The 21,213-nt window shown below is 38.4% G+C and overlaps 3 protein-coding genes across 4 annotated transcripts in view; 1 reads left to right on the top strand and 2 right to left on the bottom strand.

Annotated features, from left to right (window-relative positions):
• Positions 1–12,204, bottom strand: part of GEMIN6 (gem nuclear organelle associated protein 6) — a 470,738-nt gene extending 458,534 nt beyond the window's left edge. Inside the window, exon 1 of the mRNA XM_050753406.1 lies at positions 12,199–12,204. The gene's annotated coding sequence lies outside the window, so the exon portion shown is untranslated. The remainder of the gene's footprint in view (positions 1–12,198) is intronic.
• Positions 1–21,213, bottom strand: part of MORN2 (MORN repeat containing 2) — a 1,051,609-nt gene that overhangs the window by 560,159 nt on the left and 470,237 nt on the right. The window lies entirely within an intron of this gene.
• ATL2 (atlastin GTPase 2) overlaps positions 1–21,213 on the top strand; it is a 79,550-nt gene that overhangs the window by 37,023 nt on the left and 21,314 nt on the right. The window contains exons 3-4 of one of the 2 annotated variants that reach the window (XM_050753380.1): positions 19,533–19,667; positions 19,913–20,017. In XM_050753380.1, coding sequence (XP_050609337.1) covers positions 19,533–19,667; positions 19,913–20,017 — 240 coding nt within the window. Of the gene's footprint in view, positions 1–18,953; positions 19,668–19,912; positions 20,018–21,213 lie in introns of those variants that run through there. The other variant, XM_050753379.1, reaches the window with a different exon arrangement.

Genomic DNA, 21,213 nt, shown 5'->3' on the forward strand with positions numbered 1-21,213 from the left:
ATTCCACCCCAACCTCAAAGAATAGGGAAGGAGGAGGATTAAGCTCTACCTTCTGATAAAAGGAAGGCATCTAAATATATTATTTAGGATTCTTCTGTTGGGAAGAGTTATATCTTCTCCTGGTTTATTTATTTATTCAATCCTTTATATCAGTGTGGGCTCATTTATACTTGAGTTATAATTCAAACTATTTACTTTAAAAATAAAAATTAACTTTTATTTTAGAATCAGGGGCTATATGTGCAGGTTTGTTACTAGGGTATGTTTCCTAATGCTGATGTTTGGGGTACGATTGATCTTGTCACCCAGGTATTGAGCATAGTACCCAATGGTTTTTCAACCGTTGCCCCCTCCCTCCCTCTCTCCTCTAGTACTCCCCATTGTCTGTTGTTGCCATCTTTGTGTCCATGAGTACCCTTATTTGGCTTCTACTTTTAAGTAAAATCATGTGGTATTTGGTTTTCTGTTCCTGCATTAATTTGTTTAGGATAATGGTCTCCAGCTGCATCCATGTTGCTGCAAAGAACATGATTTCATTCTTTTTCATGGCTGCATAATTTTAGTTAAACCCTTTCAAAGTGAAATAGATTGTTCCAGTGTCAGTAGGAACTGAAAAAACAGAAAAATGCTGATTAGATTGTCACATCTGGCTGTTGTAAAAATAGTTTGAATTCTAGGAATCAGTTTACAACGGTCAAAACTTAATTTAGTAGAATTACATACATGAAACTAAACACAGTGCTTGTGATATTGATGCTAAGTAATGGTGATAGCTATTATTACTGAATTCTCTTAGATAAGGATTCTTAATTCTCTATAGAGTTGCTTCTACTTTTATACCATTTCCTGTTTTTTCTTTTTAAAACTTTATTACGAAGAATTTTATTAATAAACACATGTAAAAGTAGACAATAATAAATGCCCAGCTACTAAACAATTTTTAGCACTTATCAATTCCAATCTCATTTCAGCTACAACTCACTCTACACCTGATGTATTATTTCAAAGTAAATCCCAGAAATCATTTAATTTATAAATATTTCAGTATGTGTTTCTTAAAAATAAGGACTTTTTTGAACATTACAACAATTATCATAAAAATAATTTCTTAACATTATAAAATGTCTTGTAAGTGTTCAATTTTCAATTTGCCTTAACTGCTTTTGTATTTTGTTATTTTTTTGTTTTTTTTGAGACAGTCTTTCTCTGTCTCCCAGGTTGGAGTGCAGTGGCGTGATCTCAGCTTATTGCAACCTCTGTCTTGTGGGTTCAAGCGATTCTCCTACCTCAGCCTCCCAAGTAGCTGGGATTACAGGTGTGCACCACAACGCCTGGCTAATTTTTGTATTTTTAGTAGACATAGGGGTTTCACCATGTTGGCCAGGCTGGTATCGAACTCCTGACTTATAGTGATCCTCCCGCCTCAGCCTCCCAAAGTACTGGGATTACAGGTGTGAGCCACCGTGCCTGGCCATCTCAACTGCTTTTTGTTTTTGTTTTTTTTTTTTAATAGTTTGAATCCAGCCAGCTGAGGTCCACATTGTGATTGGTTGTCTTTAATGTGTTTTAATGCATTTTAGGTTTCCCTTCCTCCCTCTCTCTTTCTTGGCAGTTTATTGTTGAAGATACTGATGTTGGTTATAGGGTTTCCCACTCTGGATTTGCTGATTGCATCCCATTGTTGTAGTTTTACATGTTCTGTGTTCTGTGAATCTTCTGTAAGTTGTTAGTTGAATCTAGAGACTTCATCAGACTCAGGTTTGACACTCTTTTGGCAAGAGTACTTCATAAATGATGATGTGTTCTTCCATTAAGATGCACATACTATTTTATGATGTAACGATTTTTGAATCTGAATTCTAGATATTTTCATTACTAAGCATTTAACAGGCATTATCTTACTTAGTATTCAGAAATAACCCTGTGCAGTGATAATTGTATTTCAACTTGGTAGTTGAAGAAATGAGACTCAAAGTAAGTGGCAAGGCTTAAATTCCAGACTAGGCAATTTGATCCCAAAGCCATTATTCTAAAAACTATTATGTAAAATTATGTTTGGTCATTTTCTCATATATCTACAATATGTCAAGTACAGGTTACTTTATAGGATATACCTACACTAAATTATTCTTTTGTAAATATTTACTTTTATTTACTTCAGAGTTGAACTAGACTGATGGGAGGATATGTGTGAGTGCAAATGTAAATTTCTTGCTATCCACTGGTATCTAAGCTTAGTAAATAAAGGGTCCTTGCTCTATTTGCTACACAAGAGTTTTAACTCCATCCACAGCATATTTGCTAATGGCACTTTAAAAAAACTGTCTTTTATGTTTTTATTCTTTGCTATTTAAAGAGCTGCTCCCCAAACTGTTGCCAGAGACCAGGAGTAGAAAAATATCTTTAAGAATCAATATGCACTGCTACATATAACTGGCCACAAGCACAAGTAGCTCAGAATGAGCCCTATGAGATGTTGAACTTGATTTTACTTTCTTCTTTAAGGATAACAGTGTCTGAGATTTCATGAGACATGTGCAAAACGTGAAGAAAAGCTTTGTTTTATGTTCTTTCTCAAGAATGAAATGTATTTGGAGAAGGAACAATATTTTAAAATGCTTCTTCCTTGGGTTATTTATTTATTTATTTATTTATTTATTTAGAGACGGAGTCTTGCTCTGTCGCCCAGGCTGGAGTGCAGTGGCGCGATCTCCGCTCACTGCAAGCTCCGCCTCCCAGGTTCACGCCATTCTCCTGCTTCAGCCTCCCAGGTAGCTGGGACTGCAGGCACCCGCCACCACGCCCTGCTAGTTTTTTTGTGTTTTTAGTAGAGACAGGGTTTCACCGTGTTAGCCAGGATGGTCTCGATCTCCTGACCTCGTGATCCGTCCGCCTCGGCCTCCCAAAGTGCTGGGATTACGGATTACAGGCATGAGCCACTGTGCCCGGCCTATTATTTATTTTTTATTGGGTGTAACTTATATACATAAAGTGTATAAACTTTAATATAGCCAGTTAATTTTCATATACATATGCTATTGTAACCACTGTCTCTCAGATCAGGAGAGAGCATTTCCTGTATTCTAGGAGGCTCTCTAATTCCCCTTCCCAGTTACTGCTATTTCCAGCTCTCAAGGGCCACTTTTGTTCTGACTTGTATTAATGTAGATTAGTTTTGCCTACTTCACATAAATGTGATTATAGAGTATGTACTCCTGTGTCTGGTTTCTTTCACTAAGCATTAAGACTGGTGTATGCACCTTGTTACGTGTGTCAAAAATATGTTGTATGTTATTTTTATTGCTGAGTGATATTTCATTGGATGAATATATCGTAATTTACCCTTTCTACTTAGAGAACTACGGGTTTTTAGTTTTTGTCTGTTATGAATAAAACTGCTAATGAACATTCTTGTACAAGTCTTGGTGATGTAAGCAGTAAATTCTGTTGGGTTTATACCCAGGAGTAGAATTGCTGGGTCATGGGAAAATACCCATTTAATTTTAGTAGGGATTGCCAAAGTTTTTTCCAAAGTGGTTTCACTAATTTTACACTTCCACCAGCATTGTGAGAGACTTACAGTTGCTGTATATCTTGTAAACAGTATTGTCAATCTTTTTAATGTTCACTATTCTGATGTGTATTTTGTTGATTTAAAATTACCTATATACATCTGTATACAAGTTCATTTGCTCATAAAACTGCCAGATTTAATGTAGTTTAGCTTATTCATTTAATTATTACTTTAACTGAATTCACTTTTGAATATTTATTATAAGTGAAACTATAGAACTTATGTAACAAAATGTTGAAAATTTGAATTTTGTATTATTTTTGCCAATGTGAGAAGCAGGCAAACTTTGACCAGAATTTTAAGAGTCAATAAGGAAATAAAAATTGTGGGCTTATTATTATTATTATTATTATTATTATTATTATTACCTGAAAATAAGATAAGGGGATTGGGCTGGGCTTGGTGGCTCATGCCTGCAATCTCAGCACTTTGGGAGGCTGAAGCAAGTCAACTGCTTGAGGCCAGGAGTTCAAGACCAGCCTGGCCAACATGGTGAAACACCATCTCTACCAAAAACAAAAAAATTAGCTGGGAGTGGTGGTGGGCACCTGTAATCTCAGCTATTCAGGAGGCTGAGGCAGGAGAATCTCTTGAACCTCAAAGGCAGAGGTTGCAGTGAGCTGAGACCGTGCCACTACATTCCAGCCTGGGTGACAGAGTGAGACTCTTTCTCAAAAGAAAAAAAAGAAAAAAAAAAAGATAAGGGGATTGGATACAGAGGTTATGTGGACTATTTTCCCCTTAGCATATTGGGGTCCCTGGTGCTAAGACTTGGATTTTGGAATCAAAACTAATTTTTAATTCTTCCATATGCAGGTTTTAAATTGGATTAGATTTCAGTTAGAAAAACTTCATCAAATGTTGCCACAGGTAGAGGAATCAGAAATAAACGAGATGGAAGAAAATGTTTACAATATTGTTTGAAGTCTTTATTGCAGTGTTTTAGGAGAGACTTTCTTGGTTACATTCCTGAACCTGTTGCCTGAAAATACTCTGTCCTTTGCAGCTTTTAGCCCCAAATGTATGTACTGCCTCTTTTGCAGTATCATAAATATTATGGCCCTCCTGTCATCACATATTTCCATTTTGGATTTGAGAGAACATAAATTATAGATCTTTTTTCATTCCAAAGTCTTTGTTCCAGTAGGTTACATTAACTGTTTCTAAAGTAATTTGTTTTATTTAGGCTGTTTATTGAAAAATACTTCAAGCAACAACCCGTTACACATAAACACTGACTACTCAAACACCAGCTTTAGAACATTTAGGGAGTTAAGCCATCTTGTATAATGTAAGTTCCTTTTATGTTAATATTAACTGTTTTTGGAGGAGACTTTTTTTTTTTTTTTTTTTTTTTTTTTGAGTTGGAGTCTCGCTGTGTCACCCAGGTTGGAGTGCAGTGGTGCAGTCTTGGCTCACTGCAAGCTCCGCCTCCCAGGTTCACGCCATTCTCCTGCCTCAGCCTCCCAAGTAGCTGGGACTACAGGCATCTGCCACCACGCCCGGCTAATTTTTTGTATTTTTAATAGAGACGGGGTTTCACTGTGTTAGCCAGGATGGTCTCAATCTCCTGACCTCATAATCCGCCCACCTCTGCCTCCCAAAGTGCTGGGATTACAGGTGTGAGCCACCATGCCTGGCTGAGACTTTTTTTTAAAGGTAATTAACTCCCTACCTCCTTCCCTCACTCTGCCAGGACAGTTTTGCTTTTCAGCTTGTAAATTTTTAAAAAAATTATTATTTGTTTAAAGATATGGTCTCAGTCTGTTGCCCAGGCTGGAGTGCAGTGGCATAATCACAGCTCACTTGAGCCTTGAACTCCTGGGCTCAGGTGGTCAACCCTGAAGGACCTTACTCTTTAGCCCAGCTTGGTCTTGAACTCCTGGGCTCAAGCAGTCCTCCTATTTTGGCTTCCCCAAAGTGCTCGAATTGTAGGTGTGAGGCACTGTGCATGGCCCAGCTTATAAATTTTAGTTCAGAATTTCTTTTTCTTTTTCTTGTGAGACTGGGTCTCACTCTATTGCCCAGGCTGTCCTTGAACTCCTGGTCTGAAGCAGTCCTCCTGCCTCAGCCTCGCAAGTAGCTGGGACTATAAGACATGCACCATTGAGCCTGGCTTCAGAATTTCTTTCCTTTAATAGGATACATTTTTTATGGATTGGAGAATGTATACCATAATTCTTTCATCAAGAAGCAAGTTCAAGCCGTAAGATTTATGTCACATTGCACTAATACATGGACGGTTAACAGAAACTTCAGTGGGCCATTTGTTCTCCCCTAGACTCTGGTAGTGTTATACAAGTGGGTTTCATGTGACTAGGAGTCTTTGTTGAACTTGTACACTAAGGGTATTTGATTTTTTTGTTTTTCCTTTTAACAGTGTTATTGAGATATAATTCACTTACCGTATAAGTCATTCACTTAAAGTGTGCAGTTCAGTGGTTTTTAGTATGTTCACAGAGTTGTGCAACTATTACCACAATTTTAAAATGTTTCCATTGGCGGAGCATGGTGGCTCATGTCTGTAATCCCAGCACTCTGGGAGGCTGAGGTGGGAGGATTGCTTGAGCCCAGAGTTTGAGACCAGTCTGAGCAACATAGGGAGACTCCATCTCTACAAAAAATTAAAAAATTAGCCGAGTGTGGTGGTGTATATCTGTAGTTCCAGCCACTCAGGAGGCTAAGGCAGGAGGATGGCTTGAGCCCAGGAGGTTGAGGTTATAGTGAGCCCTGATTGTGCTACTGTACTCCAGCCTGGGAGAGAGAGCAAGATGCAGCCTCAAAAAGAAACAAAGTTTCCATTATCTCAAAATGAATCCCGGTAACAGCCCTTTAGCTGTTACCCCAGATCCTTTCTCCAAACCCTCAACCTGAAGGAACCACTAATCTATTTTGTATCTCTATGGATTTGTCTATCCTGGACATACATGTAAGTGGAATCTTAAAAAATGTGGTCTTTTGTGACTGGCTTCACTTAACATAATATTTTCAGGGTTCATCCATATTATATTATGTATCAGTACTTCTTTTTATGGCTGAATAATATTCTCTCGTATGGATATACTACATTTTATTTATCCATTCGTCAGTTATTGGACATTTGGTTTGTTTGCAACTTTATGACTATATAAGTAATGCTATAAATCATATTAATATATAGTATGTTAATTATGTAAAATATATGTGTATATGTTATAATAATATGAAAGATGGTTCTTCCTTCATTTTTTGGTTATTTGTCCCAGCACCATTTTTGGAAAGACTGTTTAACACTTTATTGAATGCTCTTGGTACCTTGTTGAAAACCAGTTGATTATAGACATGAATTTATTTCTTGACTCTCAGTTCTATTCCATGATCTATATATGTGTTCTTTTTTATGGAGTCTTGCTGTGTTGCCCAGGCTGAAGTGCAGTGGTGCGATCTTGGCTCACTGCAACAACCTCCGTCTCCTGGGTTCAAACGGTTCTCCTGCCTCAGCCTTCCAAGTAGCTGGGACTATAGGCATGCGCCGCCACACCCAGCTAATTTTTTTTTGAGACAGAGTCTCTCTCTGTTGCCAGGTTGGAGTGCAGTGGCTCCAGCTCAGCTCACTGCAACCTCCGCCTCCCGGGTTCAAGCGATTCTCCTGCCTCAGCCTTCTGAGTAGCTGGGACTGCAGGCACGCACTACCATGCCCAACTACTTTTTGTATTTTTAGTAGAGATGGAGTTTCATCATGTTGGCCATGATGGTCTCTATCTCTTGACCTCGTGATAGGCCTGCCTTGGCCTCCCAAAGTGCTGGGATTACAGGTGTGAGCTACCGCACCTGGCCAGTTTTTTTGTATGTTAGTAGAGACGTGGTTTCACCGTGTTGCCCAGGCTTGTCTTGAACTCATGCGCTCAGGCAGTCTGCCTGCCTCGGCCTCCCAAAGTGCTAGGATTACAGGTGTGAGCCACCACGCCAGGCCATGTCTTGTTCTTATACCGGTACCACACTATCTTCTTTACTGTTGCTTTGTAGTAAATTTTGAAATGAGGAAGTGAGTCCCATTTTGTTCTTTTTCAAGATTGTTTGGCTATTTGGGGTTCTTTGCAATCCCATATGAATTTTAGAGTTAGCTTCTCAGTTTCTACAGGAAGTTAGCTGGGATTCTATTGGCAATTGGTTGAATCTGAAAGATCAATTTGGGAAATATTACTGTGTTAACAATATTAAGTCTAACAGTCCATAAATATGGGATGTTATCTTTTAATTTCAAAAATGTTTTTTAGAGTTTTTGAGTATAAGTTTTGCACTTCAATTTATTCCTTTTGTGGATGTTACTATGAATGGAATTGCTTTCTTAATTTCACTTTTGAATTGTTCATGCAAGTTCATAGTTCATATTTACTTGACTTGCATATTGATCTTGTATCCTTGAAACAAATCCTGAATTTGTTTATTAGTTTCAATAACTTTTTTAGCGAATTCCTTAGAGTTTTCTATATACAAGATCATGTCATCTGCAAATGGTGCTTGTTTTACTTCTTTCTTTCTAATCTGGGAAACTTTTATTTCTGTGTCTTGGCTAATGGTCCCAGCTAGAACCTCCGGTAGTATTGAGTACAAGTGATAAATAGTGAATATCCTTGTCTGTTTTCTAACCTAGTTTCTGGAAAGCATCTAGTTTCTTACTACTATGTTAGCTGTAGGATTTTTTGTAGATTTTTTTTTTTTTTTTAATTGAAGTTTCTCTTTATTCCTAGTGTGCTGGGAGTTTGTTTTTTTTTTTTTTTTTTTTTTTTTAAGTCCTGAATGAGTGTTAGATTTTGTCAAATAGTTTTCCTGTGTTTATTGATATTATGTGTTTTTCTTTTCTTTCTTTTCTTTTTTGAGACAGTCTTGTTCTGTCGCTTAAGCTAGAGTGCAGTGACACGATCTCGGCTCACTGCAGCCTCTGCCTCCCGGGTTTAAGCAATTCTCCTGCCTCAGCCTCCACAGTAGCTGGGATTACAGGTGTGCGCCACCATGGCTGGCTAATTTTTGTATTTGTGGTAGAGATGGGGTGTTGCCATGTTGGCCAGCCGGGTCTCGAACTCCTGACCTCAGATATTCTGGCCGCCTTGGCCTCCCAAAGTGTTGAGATTACAGGCGTGAGCCACCATTCCCAGCTGATTTTTTTTTTTAGACTATTGTTATGGTGGATTACATTTATTGACTTTGAGTTGTTGAGCCAGCCTTGCATTCCTGGAATAAATCCCACTTGATCATGGTGTGTAATTCTTTTTATACATTGTAGATTTGATTTGCTAATATTTTGTCAGGGATTTTCACATCTATGTTCATGGTATGTACTGGTCTGCAGTTTTCCCTTATTTGTAGTATCTTTGTCTGGTTTTGGTATTAGGGTAATACTTTGAATTAATTAGGAAGTATTCCCTCTGCTTATTTTCTGAAAGAATTTGTAGAGAACTGGTACCATTTCTTCCTTAAATGCTTGGTAGAGTTTTCCAGTGAAGTCACTTGGGCTTTGTAAATCCTTCTTTTGAAAGGTTATTTATTGGTCTTCTTATTTTATTTTATTTTATTTTATTTTATTTTATTTTATTTGAGATGGAGTCTTGCCTATCACCCAGGCTGGAGTGCAGTGGTGCAATCTCAGCTCACTGTAGCTTCTGCCTCTTGAGTTCCAGCGATTCTCTTGCTTCAGCCTCCTGAATAGCTGGGATTACAGGCTGCCACCACCATGCCTGGCTAATTTTTGTAGTTTTAGTTGAGATGGGGGTTTCACCATGTTGGCCAGGCTGGTCTTGAACTCCTGACCTCAGGTGATCTGCCCCCTCAGCCTCCCAAAGTGCTGGGATTACAGGTGTGAGCCACTGCACCTGGCCTTTTTTTTTTTTTTTTTTTTTTAAATAGATGATCTAGTTCTCCTTGTGTGAGTTTGGTAGTTTGTTTCTTTCCAAGAATTGCTCCATTTCAACTAAGTTACTAAATCTGTGGGCATAGAGTTCTTAGTATTCTTTTTTTTTTTAATGTTAATGGAATTAGTGATGATGATGATTCTTTGATTTCTGATATTAGTTTGTCTTCTCTTTTTTTCTGCCCCTCTCTCTCTTCAATCAATTATATTGATCTTTTTGAAGGACCAGTTTTTTGTTTCATTGATTTGTTTTTTCTGTTGTGATTTTCTGTTTTCTTGTTTCAGTTTCATTGGTTCTTGCTCTGATTTTATTCATCTTACTTTAGGTTTATATTGGTCTTCTTTTCCAGTTACGTGAGGTGGCAGCTTAAGAGTATTGGTTTTAGAACTTTTTTCCTTTCCTCCTCTATGCCTCTAATGCTATAAATTCTCCTCTAATCACTGTTTTTTCTTTCCTACTGTATGCATCTAATGCTACAAATCTCCTCTAATCACGGAAATTTTAATAGGTTTTATTTTCATTTTCATTTAGTTCAATGTATTTTAAAATTTCTATTGAGATTTCCTTGATTCCTGTGTTATTTTGAGGTGAGTTGTTTTAAACTCCAACTATTTGGGGAGTTTTCCAGCTGTGTTTCTGCTATTGATTTCTATTAATAGTTCAATTCTATTGTGGTATGAGAGCATACTTTGTATTATCTATCCCTTTAAATTTTTAAAGGTGTATTTTAAGGCTCAGGATATCGTCTACCTTGGTGAATGTTCTTTGTGAGTTTGAGAAGAGTATGTATTGTGCTGTTGTTGAATGAAGTGTTCTGTAATGTCAGTTAGATCCATTTGATTGCTGATTCTGTTCAGCTCAACTGTGTTACTGTTTTTCTACTTGCTGGGTATGTCAGCTACCTATAAAGAGGTGTGAGGTCTCCCAGTTTAATAGTGGATTTGTCTATTACTCTTTGGAGTTCAATTTTTGCTTTACGTATTTTGGTGTAATGCAACTCTAACCTTTGTTCAGAAGTCGTTTTTCTCTTAGTTTGAAAACTGCTTTGTCTGTAATTAACAGAGCTATTCTAGCTTTCTTTTGATTAGTGTTGGCATGGTATGTCTTTCCCATACCTTTACTTTTAACCCGTGTCTTTGTAAAGTGGGGTTTTTCAAATAGATAGCATGTAGTTGGCTCTATTTTTGTGACAATTTCTTTTTTTGAGACAGGCTCTTACTCTGTCACCCAGGCTGGAGTGCAGTGGTGCAATCTCGGCTCACTGCAACCTCCGCCTCCCTGGTTCAAATGATTTTGCCGTAGCCTCCTGAATAGCTGGGATTACAGGCACCTGCCACCATGCCCGGCTAAGTTTTGTATTTTTAGTAGAGACAAGGTTTCCCCATGTTGACTAGACTGATCTCGAACTCCTGACCTCAGGTGATCCACCTGCCTCAGTCTTCCAAAGTGCTGGGATTAGAGACATGAGCCACTGTGCCCAGCTGACAATTTCTTTTACTTGGTATATTTAAGTCATTCACATGTAAAGTGATTGTTGATATAATTGGATTCATAGCTGCCATGCGTATAATTGTTTCTGGTGTTTTTTTTGTGTGTGTGTACTTTTTTTTTCTTATCTTCCCCTTTTTTCTGCCTTCTCTAATTTTAGTTGAACATTTAACTTGATTGCATTTTCTGTACTCTCTTAATGTATCTGTTAAATGTGTTTTTTTGGTGGCTGCCTGGAGTTTGCAATATACATTTACAACTAAGCTAAGTGCACTTTCACATATTATACTGCTTCATGGATAGTGCAGTTACCTTAGCGTAGTCCCAGTTCCTCCCTCCTGTCTTTTATACATTGCTGTCATTTGTTTTCCTGATCTATATACTATAACCATCTAAAAGATTTTGTTTTACCTTTTTGTCCTTCTCTGACATTCTTTCTCTCTTTATGTAGATTTGAGTTTCTCACCTATATCATTTTCCTTTTTGCTGATGTATTGGCGACAACCTTCCTCAGTTTTTGGCTAAGAAAGTCTTTACTTCTTTTGTAGGATAACTTTACTGGATACAGAATTTTAGTTTGGAGGAATTTTTTTTTTCACCCAGCTCTATAAACATTTTACCCTATTTCCTTCCTGCTTGCATGATTTTTGTTTTGTTTTGTTTTTTGAGATGGAACCTCACTCTGTCACCCAGTCTGGAGTGCAGTGGCGTGATCTTGGCTCACTACAAGCTCTGCCTTCCGGGCGCAAGTAATTCTCCTGCCTCAGCCTCCCAAGTAGCTGGGACTACAGGTGCGGGCCACCACGCCCGGCTAATTTTTGTATTTTTAGTAGAGATGGGGGTTTTGTCATATTGACCAGGGTGGTCTCGAACTCCAGACCTCAAGTGATCTGCCTGCCTCGGCCTCCCAAAGTGCTGGAATTATAGGCAGGAGCCACCGTACCCAGCTGCTTGCATGATTTGTAATGGGAAGTTCAGTGTAATTCTTATGTTTGTTCCTCTATAGGTAAAGTGTTTTGTTCCTGACTTCTTTCAAGATTTTTCTCTTTGTGTTACTTTGCAGCTAGGCCCGTGACATACATAGTAGAGATTTTTTGGTATTTATCCTGCTTGGTATTGGCGACATAAATAACTTTCTGTCTAACTAAGTCTGTTCACGTTGTTGTGCAGCCATTGCCACCATCCATCTCCAGAACTTCATTCCCCAACTGAAGCTCTGTGCCCGTTAAACACTAACTCCCCATTTCGCTCCCCCATCCCTTGGCATCCACCATTCTACTTTCTGTCCCTGTGAATTTGACTAAGCATCTCATATGAGTGGAATCATAGAGTATTTGTCTTTTTGTGTGTGGCCTATTTCATTTAGCATAGTGTCTTCAAGGTCAAAGACACCTTTTAAACACCTATCTTCTTCCTGATCAGTTTCCTATTTTATAATTCTGAAATATATCCAAGTCTGGTTCTGATGTTTGCCTTGTCTTTTCAGTCTATTTTTTCTTGCCTTTTGACATGGCTTGTAATTTTTTGCTGAAAGCCAGACATGAAGTATCAGGTAATAAAGACTGAAGATTTAGCCTTTTATTATGAGATTATATGTTAATCTAGTTAGGAGATGGGCTGTGTTTAATGTGTTTTGTAGCTGCAGATCCTAGCAGTTTCTCCCTGCTCTCACATTGTCTTGGGGATTTCCCAAGAAATTTTATTGAATTTACTGAACTCTGTGTCTTGCAACTTTTTTATTTGTAATCCACTGTCATTATATTGGAGCATTGTTGATGAGGTGGTAAAGTGTAGGAGAGCAGAAGCATCATATGTCACCTTATGGTTAAATCTTAGTTTTATTTTTATTCTTTTTGAGACAGAGTCTCCTTATGTTGCCCAGGCTGGTCTCGAACTTCTGAGCTTAGTCTCCTGAATAGCTGAGACTACAGACACACCACTGCACCTGGCTCCTTAGTTTTTTAGTGGGCCTGAGTCCTGGTCTATGACCCTTTTTAAAAAAAAAAAACTAGACAGGAACCCTAGATGGGGCTGGAGTTGGCTGATTGCTCCTCCCTAGGGTCAGATAAAGCTCTGGTAAGGTAGTTTTCTCAGGAGGGCAAGCTTTTGTTGTGGGGACTGCTGTGTGTGTGTGTGTGTGTGTGTGTGTGTGTGTGTGTGTAGATTAGATAGATAGATAGGCAGACAGACAGACAGACAGACAGATAGTGGTTACTTTCCCAGGGTTACTTCCCCTCCCTTGTCAGTCATGAGGGAAACTTTCTTCCGTTATTACTTTGAGAACTTTATGGAGTTCTTTGAGATAATATTCAGGAAAGTGTGGGGTTTGCTAAGACTCTAGGGTTTTTAATGCTTAAACTAGTTCACTCTCAGCTTCTGACAATTCATTCAAATTGTCATTTAAGTGTTCCTACCAGTTGGCTGCAGCAGTTGCTGGTAAGCTGACCTCAGCTCATGATCCTTTGTGTTAGTTTGTCTGTCATGATTTTGTAGGAGTGGTTTGACTTGTGATCTCAGTTCTTTGATCTGAGAAAGGAGAGTTATTGATTTTTCAGTTCGCTAAGGTTTTTTCTTGTTGTAAAGATGGGTCTGATGACTTCTAAATTTTTACAAGAGAAAGTTGAAACTGGAAGTCCAACGGAAGACTCTAAAGTCAAATCTCAGTTTAATTACCAGAGGTGTCTGCTCCTTCCGTTTTGTTAGCCTTCAAGGGCACCTTTTTTGTTTTAATTGTGGTAAGATAGGCATAATGTAAAATTTACCTCTTTAACCATTTGTAAGTGTACAACTTCAGTGGTACTAAGTCTGTTCACATTGTTGTGCAGCCATTGCCACCATCGATCTCCAGAACTTCTTCATTCCCCAACTGAAGCTCTGTGCCCGTTAAACACTAACTCACTCCCCATTTCTCTCCCCCATCCTCTGGCATCCACCATTCTACTTTCTGTCCCTGTGAATATGACTAAGCACCTCATATGAGTGGAATCATAGAATATTTGTCCTTTTGTGTGTGGCCTATTTCATTTAGCATTCTGTCTTCAAGGTCAAAGACAACCTTTTAAACAGAACTTTCTATCAAAATATATTAAATTCCTCTTCAGCGTGTACCTGAGTTGTTAGAGTTGTCCTTTTCCTGGGCTCATGACTTGGTTCAGTCATAATTTCATTGATTTGTCCAGCCTCAGATGGGAAGAGTTGGGTATGGGATGAGGATGGGATTGGATAAGATGTTAGACAGTTTTTAACTATTTTAAAGTCAAGTGTTTTATAATTTGTTCCAGGACTTGCAGAGTGTTCTCACATATTCAAATGAAAATAGTAAATACAGTTGGTGGTTAGAATGTGTACAGTATTTATTCTGTCCATCAGTTTGGAGGCTGAGTGTTCATACCCTGTCTCCTGAATAGGTACTAGTTTTATACAGATGAAGATTTTCATTTGTGGTGGTGTGGGGAATGCCATGCAACTAGGGAGGGTCTCGCTTATTATTGTAGTGCTACTTGGATCTTAATTTCATCGTTTTTATTCCTTTTGCTCCTAGTTGTGATGATTTATGGCTTCTGTATGAACCTTTATTTTTCCAGCCTATCCATTGTGAAAGGGAGTCAGCTTGCCAGCAGTCAGGAGCGGGTGTGCTCTGATACATGTAGGCCTGGCAGGAGAACCAACACTTTGTTTGATCACTAGAGCCCAAGAGGTTGAGGACAGCGAGCTATGATTGTGCCACTGCTCTCCAGCTTGGGCGATAGAGCAAGACCCTGTCTGTCTGTCTGTCTCTTTTTCTTTCTAACTAAATAAATAAATGTTTACATAGTTGTTTCACTTTGTTGCTAGGGACTGTACCTTTCCTTTGACAAAATATGAATTTGTTTCTTACTGTTTAGAATAGGTAAGTTTTCTTTATTGCTGATAATTATATTATGTAGGACGTCTTTTTGGCAAGGGCTGTATTTATTCACTATTTGATTATACTTAAACTTTAGGCTGGGCATGGTGGCTCTTGCTTGTAATCCCAGCACTTTGAGAGGCTGAGGTGGGAGGATTGCTTGATCTCAAGAGTTCAAGACCAGCCTGGGCAACATAGCAAGTGAGACCCCATCTCAAAAAAAAAAAAAAACTTTTGGTGATTTTAGATTGCCTTTGGCAGTTGAGATTTATTCTGTAACTACGCGTTTGTTTGTTTGTTTTTCGTATTTCTGAGTTTTGAGGCTTTTGTCTCCATAGTAGTAAATAGTATCAGATTAGTGTTTTCAAGTTTTTAGGTTTGCTTTTAGTAAATTATCACAGCAAATAGGGTCTGTTATCAGCAAAGCTGCCTCTAGCTCCCACTAAAATTCTCTTTGAGGGCAGGAATGTTTATTCTTGTTCACTGCTGTATCCCTAGAAAAATGGCTGGCACGTGGTAGATGTTCCATAAATATTTAATGAATGAATGAATGACTGTATTTTATGAAAGCTGTCAGTATTCACTATGTTAGAGAAATTATAGACTTTTACAAGTTTTGAAGAGTCTGATTAGTTCTCTGATTTATTTTTTCATCTTTGTTGTTGTTGTTGTTAAATAGAGACGAGGTCTCACTCTGTCATCCAGGCTGGAGTGTGGTGGTGTCATCATAGCTCACTGCAGCTTTGAACTTTTGGGCTCAAGTGATCCTCCTGCCTTGGCCTCCCAAAGTGCTGGGATTACAAGTGTAGCCACCACACTTAGCTTCTTTCATCCTTTTGCTGACTAATCAGTTTAGTATTTTTTTTTTAAACATTTCTATTCCAAGGTAACTTAGGAAGAGATGATACATAGTAGATTTTTATGAGACACCAATTCTTTTTAAAGTTTCTTTGGAAGAGGCAGCTAGCAAACATATAAGCCTATTATTTCAGTCATCTATACTTTTAAAAATTTATTTTTACTGTCTTCTTTATGTAATTGTTTTGTTTCTAGGAATAATAACAAAGATCATATTTCTTCTGGATTTATTACCCATGCTCAAAAGGGAGTACATCGAAACTTATAAGTAAACTTTTTTGTTTATTTAAGAAATACTTAGAATACCTACTGTGAGCCAGGCACACTATTCTCTGTGCTGGGAATACTTGTGCTGAGAATGAAACTTGTGCTGAGAATGAAACACAACTTTAGTGAAACTTACCTTCTTGTAGAGGAGATAGAAATAAGTAAAATGTAGAGTAAAACCAGAGTTCTCTTAGAGGAGTTATTTGTGTAGGCTGTAACTTTTACAAATCATAAATTCATTAAGTACCAGGTTTTTTTTTGACATTGTGGGGGAATGAGATTCTCCGTGTGAGAACTTACAACAGTGCAAGGCACTTTGATAGGAGCAGTTTGGTGAACAAAGATGATTCTTTACAGCCTTTGCTCTCAAGAGACTCACATAAGAACTGCAAAACTATATAAAGGTAACAACCATGCAGTATCAATAATATGCTTTAACAGTACAGAAAAGTTGAAGTTTCTTGACTGCTGGCTGAGTCTAGGCAGACAATAGCTGGAACAGAGGTATACCTAAGCTAAACAACATATGCGTTTGGGGAATGGTAACTTTTGGTATGGTAGAATCAGGAAGATGTGTGTTGAGATCTGTGGGGAATATCAGGAGCACAGACAAGAAGAGTAAATTAGAGATGGATTGTTATCAGCCTGGGCAACATGGCGAAATCCCGTCTCTACAAAAAATACAAAAATCAGCCAGGTGTGGTGGTGTGCACCTGCAGTCCCAGCTACTTGGGAGGCTGAGGTGGGAAGATCACTTGAGCCCAGGAGGATGAGGCTTCAGTGAGTGCTGATTGGGCCACTGCACTCTAGCCTGGGTGACAGAGTGAGACCCTGTCTCAAAAAAAGAAAAAGAAAAAAGGATTCTTAATGCAGCAGATCTCCAGATGGTCTTATTGGTAGTGGGGAGCCACAGATGACTTTTCAGCAGGACAGTGGCACGATTACATTTCTTGTGAACATTCAATGACTATGGAAAAATGGATTAGAGGATAGAGCAGGAGTTGCATAGGGACCAATATGAAGTATCCAAATATGCAGTCAAGGGGCAGGATCACCAATTTTGCTTGTCTGGGGAGTGTCAAAATAATCTTCTGAGTCCTGTGAAGGGTGCCTCCTGAAACACAAGTCCATCATATATACTGTGAATGGAATTGTCTCAGGTGGCAGCCTTCTGACCAACATAGATGAGGTCTTTAAGTTGAAGGTATTGAAAACTGAAGAAAAAGAAATGAATCCAAGAGAAGTTTGTAATTGATAGAATTGGTGGGTCTACTGGGGATGGGAGTTTTGTGGAATAATAATAATAATTAATAATTAAAGATGGTTTGAAGTTTAAAGCTATGTTAGGTGATGGTCTGGATGATACTTTTTGTTCTGTTTTGTTTTGTTTGAGACAGAGTCTCTCTCTGTTGCCCAGGCTAGAGCTCAGCGGTGCAATCTCAGCTCACTGCAATCTCCACTTCCCACAACCCATGTGAAACCTGGGTTCGAGCGATTCTCCTCCCTCAGCTTCCCAAGTAGCTGGGATTACAGGCATGTGCTTTCACGCCTGGCTAATTTTTTTTTTTTTAATGTCTTTTTAGTAGAGATGGGGTTTCACCATGTTGGCCAGGCTGGTCTTGAACTCCTAGCCTCAAGTGATCCACCCGCCTCAGCCTTTCAAAGTGCTGGGATTACAGGCGTAAGCCACCATGCCTGGCTGACACTATTTTGTTTTTGTTTTTGCCACTGTGTGTCTGCTTTTAATAAATTGCTTCATCCCTCATTGGTCCTGTCTTAAACGTCTCTCCACTCCTAATTCAGGCTTTGTAATTTGTTTTAGACTAGATATCCAGGCTTATTAGAAGTATTTCTGAAACAAAGGAATTTTTCCTGTGGGGTACATTGAGTAAAGGTTATGTGGACTTTAAGTATACTGAAGTATAGGGATCTTGACGTCTGTCAAAGATACTCGTTTATTATGTCCCAGATTTAATTTTCTAGAAAAATTACCTTATATATTAACTTTCATGTTATTTCATAATAAAAATTTAGCCCTGTGGTTCTAGTTAAAAACTTTTATTGTGGAAAATTTTAAACATACCCTAAAATAAAGAGAATTGTATATAATGAACTCCAGTGTACCTGTCAACATTTTGCTGGTCTTGTTTTATCTGTTCTCTTTTTTCCTCACCTCCCGGAATATTTTAAAGCAAATGCCAGACATATCCTTTCACTACAGATACTTGAGTATCTAATAGATAAAGACTATATATTTTTTTCTTAAGCACAGTATCATTAGCACACCAAACAATCTTCTTTACCCTAATTTAACACCATCTAATGAGATAACCAATTTGGGTTCATATTTTCCTATTGGTTTCAAAAAAGGCATTTTAAATAGTTGGTTTGTTTAAATCAGGTTCCAAACAAGTCTTGGGGTTACTTTTTAAATTGATTTTTTTTGAAAATTTTTGAGACAGTTTCACTCTTTTTCCCAGGGTGGAGTGGAGTGGTGCGATCTCTGCTCACTGCAACCTCTGCCCACAGGTTCAAGTGATTTTCTTGCCTCAGCCTCCTGAGTAGCTGGGATTATAGACGTGTGCCACAACACCTGGCTAATTTTTGTATTTCTAGTAGAGATGGGGTTTCACCATGTTGGCCAGGCTGGTCTCAAACTCCTGGCCTCAAAAGTGATTTGCCCACTTCAGCCACTTAGGTGATCCACCTGCCTCGGCCTCCCAGAGTGCTAGGGTTATAGGTATGAGCCACTGCACCCAGCCTAAAATTGATTATTTTTTAAAGAGGAAATGAAGGCAGTGTGAAAACTTCTTAGTATAAGCTGTTTCTAAAGAGAGCAATGCTGTTTTGACAGTCTTTCTACCTGAAACTTAGTTTTGCTTATCTGTGTAAGATCATGTTAAAATAATTGGTGCCGAGTTGTTTTTTTTATGGTTTTTAACATTTTAGGAAATCTTTCTCTCTCTCTCTCTCTCTTTTTTTTTTTTTTTTTTTTTGAGGCAGGATCTTACTCTGTCACCCAGGCTGGAGTACAGTGGTGCAGTCTCAGCTCACTGTAGCCTCAACCTCCCAGGTTCAGGTGATCGTACCTCAACCTCCTGAGTAGCTGGGACTACAGGAGTGTGCCACCATGCCTAGCTAAGTTTTGTACTTTTTGTAAAGATGGGGTTTCGCCACATTGGCCAGGCTGGTCTCAAACTCCTGGCCTCAAGTGATTTGCCCACTTCAGCCTCCCAAAGTGCTGGGATTACGAACATGAGCTGTCATGCCCAGCCAGGAAATCTTTCTAAAAAGGAGGGAAGTAAGTATGACCCCACTTATTTAGAAGCCTAGAGAGTAGTAGTGTGAGCTGATTTGAGAAGATTCAAGTTTGGAGGAGACTACATCTCTACAAGAAAAAGAACCCCACATGGGATTTAAGGACTGCTTTGTAACTACTTGTTTGTTACACAGTGTTTTCTCTCTCTCTGGATTTAGTTTCCCCATCTGTAAAATAAAGAATAGGTGATTTTTGGGGTTTCTTTTATTTCTTAATTGTGTTTTATTTTACATTTATCCTTAACTTTGACAGGATTCTCAAAGTTGGATTGGTGGAAACAATGAACCATTGACAGGCTTTACATGGCGAGGTGGCTGTGAAAGAGAAACAACAGGCATACAAGTTTGGAATGAAGTATTTGTGATTGACAGACCTAATGGAACGAAAGTAAAAATCTGTTTATACTTTTCTACCCTGTGTTCTTTCTTGGGCTATTTTCCGGTATCAAAAATCAAAACAACACAGAACTAGTAATGTTTGATAACTTTAACATATGGATTATTATGTCAAATGTATGAGAGATAAGTACTTTTCTTAATTTAATGACTGATTTTCAAATTTATCATTTGATTTTTTTTATAGTCATTTTTGGCCACTGTTTTACTAAGTATTTTAAATTCTCAAATTCCTAGGTTGCCGTGCTGCTTATGGATACCCAGGGTGCCTTTGATAGCCAGTCAACTATCAAAGACTGTGCAACGGTGTTTGCTCTGAGCACTATGACTAGCTCTGTCCAGGTGAGACACAAGAGTAAGTGGTGCAATCAGTTCACATAATCATTTGACCCCCCCCCCTTTTTTTTTTCTTTTTTGAGACAGAGTTTCACTCTTGTTGCCCAGGCTGGAGTACAGTGGCGTGATCTCGGCTCACTGCAACCCCTGCCTCCCGAGTTCATTCTCCTAATCCGAGTAGCTGGGACTACAGGCTCCCGCCACCATGCCCAGCTAATTTTTTGTATTTTTAGTAGAGACAGGTTTCACCATGTTGGCCAGGCTGGTCTCGAACTCCGGACCTCAGGTGACCCGCCCACCTTGGCCTCCCAAAGTGCTGGGATTACAGGCATGGTCCACCGCGCCTGGTGTTTGGCCCCTCTTGAAAATGCCGTTTTAATTTTTTTTGAGATGGATTCTTACTATGTTGCCCAGGTTGGAGTGCAGTGGCTATTCATGGGTGTGATCATACATACTCTAGCTTTTTCCTCCTGGGCTGAAGTGATCCTCCTGCCTCAGCCTCTTAAGTAGCTGGGACTATCAGCATGTGCCACCTTGTGCTGGCAAGATGCCTTTTGATTGAAGGGAAAAAAAGGAATTAAAATTAAAGAGAGCTATTTACATTTCTTGAAAGCTATTTACATTTCTTATTGGTTATTTACATTTCCATGCATGGTTTTCTGGCTTAGGATGTGAAATTTTGTACTTTGGATAGTTAAAAAGGATGCAATAAACCAACAACCAGTCTCTTATTTTTTCTTTATAGAATATATACTGTTTTTTGTTTTTTTTTTTTAAAAAGGAAAAGATATCACATTATCTGTAATTGAAATCAGTTAGATGGCTACCAGACACAGCAATATGGAGAGTATATTTTTGGTTTTTTTTTTTTTGGCTAAAACAAACAAAAAACCCAAGTAATTAAGCTTAGAAGTCTAGTTTTTTATTCTATATCTGTGACAAGTGGTACTCAGTTATTTGAACTAAAGGAGATAAAAGCAGAATAATTAATTAATGTTTAATTTAGGAAACCCAAATAATGCTTATGTAATAATAAACAGGATTTTTAGCATCTTCATTTAGGAAGGGATAAAATCCCTTCTCTTTTTCACTTATATTCAAATTGTATTTGGTGTTCTATCAGGTTCTAGTTTCTTCAGGCTAGGCCATTTCTTTTCTGTATAATTTAGATGGATTGGACTGAATTAAACTATCACATGTCA

Source organism: Macaca thibetana, chromosome 13 (genome assembly GCF_024542745.1).
Source record: "Macaca thibetana thibetana isolate TM-01 chromosome 13, ASM2454274v1, whole genome shotgun sequence".
Lineage (NCBI taxonomy): Eukaryota > Metazoa > Chordata > Mammalia > Primates > Cercopithecidae > Macaca > Macaca thibetana.